We start from the raw sequence: 9,428 nt of genomic DNA on the forward strand, positions 1-9,428 counted from the left end.
TATATATATATATACACCACAATTATCATTAACAACAACAACAAAAAGAACAGCAACAACATTACCGGAAAACCAATATAGAGACTATATAATCCATTGACAACAATGAATCCTAAAGGAGAGACGATCATGCGTGATCTTATCGCAGAACTGGAGCAGATGCACTCACGATATACTGTGCAGCGATTCATCAGCAGTGGGAGTTACGGCGCGGTCTGCGCAGGCGTTGATGAGAATGACCGGGCAGTGGCTATTAAGCGTGTATTTAATACGGTCTCTGATGGTCGCACTGTGAATATTCTCTCTGACCCATTTCTCTGCAAGCGAGTCCTGCGAGAGATTATGCTTCTTAATCACTTTCACCACCCAAACATTCTCGGACTGCGAGATATCTTTATTCACTTACAACCCCCGAGTCTACACAAGTTGTATCTCGTCACGGATCTCATGCGTACAGACCTCGCACAGGTGATTCACGATCAACGCATTCAAATCTCACCGCAGCACATTCAATTCTTCATGTATCACATTCTCTTAGCGCTGCACGTCCTGCACGAGGCGGGTGTGGTCCACAGGGATCTTCACCCCGGCAATGTGTTGGTTGCGGAGAACAATGATATCACCATCTGCGACTTTAATCTCGCCCGCGAGGACACACAAGATCAGAACAAAACACACTACGTCACGCATCGCTGGTATCGCGCCCCAGAGCTCGTTATGCAGTTTAAAGGCTTTACAAAACTTGTAGATATTTGGTCCGCCGGCTGTGTGATGGCGGAGTTATTTAACCGCAAGGCACTTTTCCGCGGCTCCACCTTTTACAATCAACTGGATAAGATTGTGGAGGTGGTCGGCACACCGGATGGGGATGATGTCGTGATGTTCTCTTCTCCACAGGCACGTGATTATTTACAAACTTCACTCGCGCATTGCAAGAAGCGGCCGTGGAGTGAAGTGGTGCCCACTGCAGACGCGGAGGCACTCGATCTGCTTGGAAAGATGTTGGAGTTTAACCCCGCACGGCGAATTACCGCAGAGCAGGCATTACAACACCCGTACTTTCATTCCCTGTACGATCCAATGGATCTCAAAGATGCACATAGTGAGCCATTCCACTTTCGTGATGTAAATGATATTCCCACCATGCACGCAATGTTTCTCGAGGAGGTTCGACGCTTTGGCGTTTTGAAAGAAAAGCGGGAGAACATCGCCCAACAAAGAGCAGCAGCGGCAGCAGCGACGGCGCATTCCGATGTTCTCGGTGCTGATCACATGCTGCGTACCCACAGTCTGATGGAAGTGGCGGAGATGATTCGCAAATAGCAATCAGGGTTAATGAGAGCTATACTAGGGCAGTTGTTGTTGCTATTGCTGCTTTCAGTGTGGCCTTTGGTGTGGGTGGTTTCTTTTTGTTTCACTACACTCTCAGTGTATGTACATATATGTTTGTATACATATGCCTATCTACGGTATATCTTTACGAGGATGAGGATGAGGATGAGGAATAGAAATGAATAAAAAAAAAAATACTCACAGTAATAGTAACAAAAGACCAAAATTTAACCGGGGGAAAGGCGATGAGGAAATGAGTGGGTAAGCAAGTAAGAGGCAAAAAGGTATGCAGGATATATATATAAGTAAAACAATAACAAAAAAAAAGGAGGGAAAAGAGATGAGCAAACTGTAGATTAATAAAAGAAAGAGAAAACAAAGGGAAGTAATTGTGAAAAGTAACAAAGACGATATGATATATATATGGAGAGAGAGAGAGACCGAAGAAGGGAAAACAGCAGAAAATTCAAAATGAAAAACAGAAAAGTGAACACAATATGGAGTGTGTATGTGTATCTTTGTAATTGGAGTAAAAAGGGCGAAAGGAAAGCCAGGCGCTCTGGAACATATATAGCAGAAGAGTTGGGAAATCAGAAGTATACAGAAAGAAGAAGAAGAAAGGAAGATGACTGAATACACATGTAGTGTGATGCATATAGGTGTGTGTCTGTGTGTGTGCTGTTGTTTTTTTTCTTTCCTTCTTTCTTTTCTCTGACCTTCTCTGCATTTCTTTTCCCCCTATACATATATATAAGACTGTTGTTGTTCCTTTTTTTTTTGTTTTTCTCTCCGTTGATGATTTCTCTAGTGTTATGCGATTTTATATATTCTCTGTGTTCTTTGTTTTCTTCTTTAACGTTTTCTCTTTTTTTTAAAATCACTTTTCTGCATGTGTGCCATTCACTCTATGGACTACTGAATACACTTGTTATTAGCCTCATCCTATTCTTTTTAACCATTGACTCTTTTTTTTTGTTGTTGTTGTTCCTTCTTTCTTTTGCTTTACTTTGTTTGCTGGTTGAGATTTCTGATTCCTTTTTTTTTTGTTTTTTGAATTTACTCTTCTGCAATGGAATGCATGAGTTTTTTCTTTTCTTTTTTTTTTTTCTTCCTTTTCTGACAATTGAGAGAAAGCGAAAGAATGGATTATTTAAAGAAAAGAAGAAGAAGAAGAGGGGAAAAAAAAAGAAGAATACAGGGATCTGTGGGGTGCTATACACATAAGAGGGGTATTTACATACGAATATAGAGTCTCTATTGATAAGAAGAAGACTTTATTGCCCTCTGTTGTTGTGTATACATCTCATTAGCCCGGTTTGAAATCTGCTCTCCATTTTATTCACCTGATGTGATATTTCTGTTTGTTTTTATGCAACGGCGTACAGAAATGTGAAATCACTTTTTGTTTATTACTTCTTACTATCTAATGTTGATTTCTTTTTCTTTTGTTTTTGTTTTTCTTTCCCCATTCTTTTTCTTTATTGAGACGCCGAGAGCGACTTATCGTGGCTGTTGGATGCAAACGGGTGCTACCGGAAGGGAATGCCTATGTACGACATATACACATACACCTTTTCTCATTTCTTATGATCTCTCTGTACACCACTATCTAAATTGCAAAGAAATACCATTTATGTCATTTTCATGTTCTTTATAATCTGTTTTTTGTTCTCATCGCGTATACCTTATTTTTTTCTCTCTTTTTTTTTCTTTCTTTGTTTTTTTTGTTTTTCTGTTTTTTTTTTTTTTCTTCTGTTTTTCTTCCTTTCTCCTGTTCTATTTTTTATTTTTTGTTTTCCTATTCTCTCTCGCATCTGTTTACCGTATTAGCAAGAAGAACTCTAATAACTTGCCTCTGCCGCTTTTATTTTCAGCGTGGACGGCAAACCGAAACGAAAAGCAGAAGAGAAAAAAAAAGTAAGAGAAAAAAAAACATCACGAAAGAGAAAGAAAGAAAAAAAAAAACAGTTAAAAGGAAAATAAAAGAATAAAAAGAACGAAGAAGAAAAGAAAAAGAAAAAAAGCATGTCCAAGACACTGTACATTCTTTACGAGGCCCCAACGGGTTACGCTATCTATAAGGTCCTCACCACCGAAGAGATCGGCGCCGGGGATGTGGCTCTGCAGAAGGACCTGCAGGACTTCGCCACCTTCTCCCCGTGGGTGAAACTCATGTCCTTCGCGCCCTTTCAATCACCAGAGAATGCCCTTGAGGATGCTGTTTGCATCAGTGAGTCCCTTGTTAGCCCGTTTCTGAACAACTTCCTCACATCTGTGCTCGCCAAGAAGGCAAAGAAGGATGATGCCAGCTGGGAGCTTGGTGTGTGTGATGCAAAGCTTGGTGGTGCTATTCACGACGAGCTTAACTTCCCTGTTGTGTGCAATGAGAACGTTGTGGAGATTGCCCGCTGCCTCCGCACACACGCAGAGAAACTGTTGCCAGAACACAAGGAGGGTGATATCCCACGTGCACAGTGTGGTCTTGGTCACGCCTTCTCTCGTAACAAGGTGAAGTTCAACGTCCACCGCAGTGATAACATGATCATTCAGTCCTCTGCCCTCGCAGAGCATATGGACAAGGGCGTGAATCTCCTCGGCATGCGTGTGAAGGAGTGGTACGGCTGGCACTTCCCAGAACTCGCCCGTGAGGTCCCAGAGCCACTGAAGTATGCGAAGATCGCCCTCTTACTGGGCAGCCGCAGTACACTCGAGGAGAGAGACGCGGAAGAAGTCACAGCGCAGATTGCAGATATCCTCGACGGTGATGCTGCACTCGCCGCACGTGTGTATGAAAAGGCCGTCACTTCCATGGGCGGAGATATGGCAGAAGTGGATTGGGTGAATATTCGCAGCTTCACTGAGCGTGTGACTTCACTCGGTGCCTATCGCGAGTCCCTGCAACAGTACCTCGTTGATAAGATGATGCTCGTCGCTCCAAACTTGACAGAACTGATGGGCCAGAACATTGGCGCGAAGCTCATCTCAAAGGCAGGCTCACTCACCAATCTCGCAAAGGCACCCGCCAGTACAATTCAGATCCTCGGTGCGGAAAAGGCACTCTTCCGTGCTCTCAAGAAGCGCAAGGGCAACACTCCAAAGTATGGACTTATCTTCCACTCAAGCTTTATTCAACGCGCCCCGAAGGAGCATCGCGGAAAGATCTCTCGCTATCTTGCCAACAAGGCCGCTCTTGCATGCCGCATCGATTGCTTCATGGATGTTCCACCAGCAGTCTTCGGTGAAAAGCTGCGTGAACAGGTGGAGGCACGTCTCAACTTCTTCGATACAGGCAACAAGCCACCATCGAATAAAGCAGCCATGGCAGAGGCACTTGAGCAGTATCAGAAGATCCTCCGCAAACGTGCCAAGAAGCAGCGCGCGGAGAAAAGCGAAGAAGAAGAGGAAACCAATGGAGAGAACGGTGCTGAGAAGAACGAGACACCAAAGAAGAAGCAGAGACGCCGTGAAGTGGTAGAGGAGTCCGACTAGGATGAGAAACATCATCAGAACGCAGCAAATAGTAAATGGGAGCAGCAGCAGCATCAGCGGCAGGGGAGGGTGAAAAAGAAGGAATAATCCCGTGGTATAGGCGGTGGTAATTGGAAAAAAAAAAAAAGAAAAAAGAGATAAAGAAGCAATCAAGAAGAAGAAAAAGAAAAAAAGAAAAGAAAGGAGAATCTCAGAAGGGGGGTAAAAGTGTGTGTTTCTCTTAAATCCTTCTGTACTTTTTTTTTTTCTCGTTTTGCTTTATTGCTTCTTTTCGTTTTTTTGTTTTTACATTTCTTCTAGTTCCGGATTTCTTCGTTTTCTCTTTCTTTGTTTTTTGTTTGTTTGTTTGTTTTTCGAGCCTCAGATACCAGAGCGTGTTTGCTGTTGTTCTCGGAGGAGTGAGCTGCATACCAGTTGGTTTTGTTTCGTTCTTAAGTTTCTGCAGTGCCGATTGTTGTCAAATTTTTTCATTTAAAAAAGTTAAAACAAAAAAAAAAAACGAAAGAAAAAAAAAACACATATATATATACAAGTGGTGGACAGAAAAGAGAAAAAAAGAAAAGACATTCTACAAAGAAAACAAGAGGAGGGGAAGGAGCTTTCTTTTTTTTTTCTTTCTTTCTTTTTTGTCGCCGCACGTAAGCCATCTCACTAACGGCGCAAGAAATACATTTACACGGATAAGTGAAACACAAAGAAAAAAAAGAAGAAAGAAAAAGAAAGAGTATGTGTGATTGTGTCTAGCACGACTAAAAAGAAAAAAAAAAAGGCAAAAAAGGAAGGCGATAGCAGCACTTATGCTCCTTTTTTTTTCGTTCTTAATGTTATTGTTTCGGTATGCACTTTCACCAGATAATATATGCCCCCAAATTATCTTTTTATTTCATAAACTAATAAAAATACTTCTTTTTTCCTTTTTTCTTTTCCTATTTATCTAATTTTCTCGTGGTTATGGTTTTTGTTGTTTGCTTTGTAAGCATCCTTAGTAGTGTTTTTCTTTAAATAGGGTGCAGCAAACAAACAAACAAAACAAAATAACGAACTTAACAGTCAACGATGCTTGACGCTACTAGTACAACAACAACCGTAACAAATGGTGTTGATCGGTTGGCCTTCACCCGCGACGATGCGACAATGCTGGATCGATGGATCGATGATGTTTGCGGTGAAGAATTGCAGTTCCCGGCCCACAGACGAAGTCAATTCGAGACGTATAAACGACATATGCGACAATTACGGTCAGAGGCTGGACAGACATTCTTCCGCAATGCAACACGCTCAGGCACACGAGAGATTTTGGCTCTTCAGAACATGATAGCAGCATTAAAACAATTGAAAGAGAGAGATAGTTTACAGCGGGTGATGCTGCAGAAAGAGATTGAATCCACAGAGCGTGTCTTGGAGGAGATGCATACCGTGTTAGTACACGAAACCGCAACATTATTACCACCACTACCACCACCACCACTGCCGCCATCGTCTGGAAATTCCTATGGACCATACCAAACGATGGATGCCGAATCTCTGGAAAACACGGCCGCCTATGAAAGCCATAGAAAACTTGCGGAGCGATATATACAAGATCTCGAGCGTCAGCGACAAACAAACCGCGAGCAGTTGGAGCAACATCGGATGCGTTACAAGACGTTATTGGATCAAGGTGAACAGTTGCAATTGGAAGTGAATGCACTACAAGAAACGGAAAAGACCGTTGTGGAACGCTTTGATGAGGTTAACAAGGAACTTGAGGCCGAACGTGCTTTGCTGGAAAAGGAAAAAGCAGCATGGGAAGAACGGCAACGTCTGCCACTCTATATATTCGGAGAGGAGAACAGTGAGATATCTGCTATGAATACTTTGGGGGAAAATGAACAAGATAAAACTGCTGCTCTTCGTGATCTACGCCTGACCCTTACAAATGCTCATAATGAACTCACACAAGCACAAACTGCTCTGGATAACGCAGAAAGTTCTCACACCGTACGGTTTCGCCAGTCACGACAGCGATTAAAAGATTGGCAAGATATGGTGGAGCACATGCGACGTACATACGATCAACTTTCTGCTCGGACGGGTGTAATTGGAAAAGTGGTTGAAACTAACGCATCCCGATTGCAGGAAGAGAGTGGGAATAGTTACCTAGAGCAACTGCGAAAACTTAATCAGCTTCTTATTGAAAAAACAGCCACAACACTTGGATTTCATAAAGAAGAAGAAGAAGAGGAGGAAAATGCAGGTAATGGTGTGGGTGCTGAGGTGCGAGAACTCTTCGTGAACCAAATGCAGACAACACCATCTGTCTCTACTACAGATGACATTGGTCTCCATGCTACAACGCCACGACGTCTTCCATCCCTCTCTTCTACATCTACAACAACAATGGGTTCTTCAGTTAGCTCACCCATAGAAATGCATAGTACAACTGGCATAAAATCCCAAACACCAGCAAATAAGCGTCGTCGACATCGGCGGCCATATGCCCTTTTAACGTATTTACATCGATGGGAGGCCGCAATTACATCTGAAACTTCTCTTTTTCTTTCCTTGTGTGAAAAAGGAATAGGATCGACAGCTTCACCACCATCATCCACACCACAAGAAACTATACAACAGATACGTAAAACCCTTCTTATGGCATAAACTGAGAAAGTAAAAAAAAAAAAAAAAGAGCGCAAACGAAGAAAAAAAAACGAAATATATACTTCAAAATACGAAAAGGGAAAAAAAATTACGAGAAAATGAAAGCGACAATACTTTACAAAAGCCTTAATTAAACTGGTTTAAGGGGTATAATGTAAACCCATACTAAACATACCACAATACGCATTCAAACGTAATTCACTCATTCTTGCATTACTCTTCTTTAAACACAAATGAAGGACTAGATTGAAAACTCAATATAAGGATGAAGCGCCGTGTGCTGTATCTGCTTATTGTCCTGCAGCTTCCTATTGTATACTGGATGTGTCAAACATTGGTAAGGCCAACATCAAGCAGCGAAGGACAGGAGGATTCCCCACATTTAGAACATTCGAATGGTGGCTCATGCCACGATCGCTACGCGGCACAACCTGGGACTCTGTTCCCATGTACCCCTCGCGTGACACGGCACAATCACCTCAGCGAGTTCTTCCAGTGGACAGCCGCAGAGGAGCAGCGGAAGCGGAAGCTGCTTGCCCCATTGCACGCGTTCTGTGAGTCTAGGCGTGTTGATCCGTTTCCCACCTCTGCGGAGCGTGCATCCAAGGTGCGTGGCACCGAACGTCTCGCTTTTGTGGGCTGTGGGTCCTCTATACCCAGCAGCAGTGCGCAGGTCTTGTGGGACTACGCGGACGGAGTGAGTGTGCCGGAGGACGTCTTCATCCGCAGCGGTGGGAACGTCTTCGTGTCGACAAGTCTGGTGACTGCCGACGAGGAGCGCAGCGCCTTCGTCGGGTGGAGCGGGCAGTGGCACCGCTGCTGGATCATCCCAATGACGCGGACAACACCGCCCGGTGGCGGCGGCGCCGTCTATGAGCCGACTTGCCAGTCAGGAGACGTGGTTGACGTCCGCATGGAGTCTGCCATGGCCAAGGTGGCTGTGGAGCGTGTGATCGATATGGACAACGGAGTGCTGGAGGTGCAGTTCTACATCCGAAAGCGGGGAGTCTACTCCTTCTGTGCAGATCTGGTCGTGCGTCATCAGGACATGCTAGACGCCCTGGCGGCAAGTGAGAAGGGTAGGAACCGTAGCGTGCAGATGCTCGGGAGACTTTCACCCACCGCCTTGCTGGAGCACCACGGAACACCGGAGTATGCGGAGGCGGGTCCTGAGATTAAACCGCCACTCAACAAGACACCAGCGTACCCGAAGAACGTATATTGCATCGGGGGCACCATCACATCGCAAGGGGAGACTGCAGTGGGGCACGCGGTGGGGGAGGCGATGGTGCGATTCAACGATGGCGTTGACGTTGTGCCACTGCCAACGCGGTGTGACGTTGTTGATGACTTTGACCGCTTCCGTTTTGGTGGCTGGTACCGTGTGGGCCGTCGATGCGACGGCGTCCACTGCGTGGCGCTGAACCTGGGGGCAGGGGAGGTGGACCCGCTGCTGGAGTCAACGGAGGGGTGGTTGTGGGTGTCAGATGTTTGTCAGTTGCGTCTCTTCACTGACGAGGAACTGCTTCTCTCACTGTTCCCTGGTGCGTGGTTTCTTGCGTGGGGACCATCGACGACACGGGAACCCCTTGCAGATATGTTGGAGGAGCACCTCCATACTAGAATTTTTAACGTTTTTATGAAGGATTTGTGGAGGTATCCCAAAAAGAAAACTCCACCTTTTTATGATTACCGCATGTGGGATCGATGTGTGGAACCACATACGCTTTGGAGTAAGGAGCTTTTCAAAAAGGCAGGAAGGTCGACGCCGTCGACACGCGTAACATTGCTGTGGGGTGGTTGTCTTAGTACTTTCTCAAATCGTTGCCCGAAGCGCCAAGCGTTGGCGTTGTTTCACGAACGTATTAACCGTACCTTTGGTATTGCAGTTCGTAGGGGCCGTAGAGACCGAGCGTGTGGAAGTCAGTCCTTTCCAACGGTGCTCCTGCTTGACCACGTTGTGTGGC

At 44.8% G+C, this 9,428-nt stretch overlaps 4 protein-coding genes across 4 annotated transcripts; all 4 read left to right on the plus strand.

The window, feature by feature from the left end:
• Positions 1-105: 105 nt before the first annotated feature.
• Positions 106-1,323, plus strand: TM35_000251240 (mitogen-activated protein kinase; the record flags this gene model as incomplete). Its single annotated transcript, XM_029027715.1, has 1 exon — positions 106-1,323. The coding sequence occupies one exon, from the start codon at positions 106-108 to the stop codon at positions 1,321-1,323; it is 1,218 nt and encodes a 405-aa protein (XP_028880894.1).
• A 2,034-nt stretch (positions 1,324-3,357) lies between these two features.
• TM35_000251250 (putative nucleolar protein) lies at positions 3,358-4,821 on the plus strand (the record flags this gene model as incomplete). Its single annotated transcript, XM_029027716.1, has 1 exon — positions 3,358-4,821. The coding sequence occupies one exon, from the start codon at positions 3,358-3,360 to the stop codon at positions 4,819-4,821; it is 1,464 nt and encodes a 487-aa protein (XP_028880895.1).
• A 1,056-nt stretch (positions 4,822-5,877) lies between these two features.
• TM35_000251260 (uncharacterized protein) lies at positions 5,878-7,461 on the plus strand (the record flags this gene model as incomplete). The annotated part of the gene is made up of 1 exon (XM_029027717.1): positions 5,878-7,461. One exon carries the CDS (start codon positions 5,878-5,880, stop codon positions 7,459-7,461), a length of 1,584 nt encoding a protein of 527 aa, XP_028880896.1.
• A 265-nt stretch (positions 7,462-7,726) lies between these two features.
• Positions 7,727-9,427, plus strand: TM35_000251270 (uncharacterized protein; the record flags this gene model as incomplete). The annotated part of the gene is made up of 1 exon (XM_029027718.1): positions 7,727-9,427. A coding segment is annotated over one exon (1,701 nt), but the record flags the coding sequence as incomplete, so codon positions are not given.
• Position 9,428: the final 1 nt, after the last annotated feature.

This window comes from Trypanosoma theileri (genome assembly GCF_002087225.1).
Source record: "Trypanosoma theileri isolate Edinburgh chromosome Unknown TM35_Tth_25_V1, whole genome shotgun sequence".
Classification (NCBI taxonomy): Eukaryota; Euglenozoa; class Kinetoplastea; order Trypanosomatida; family Trypanosomatidae; genus Trypanosoma; species Trypanosoma theileri.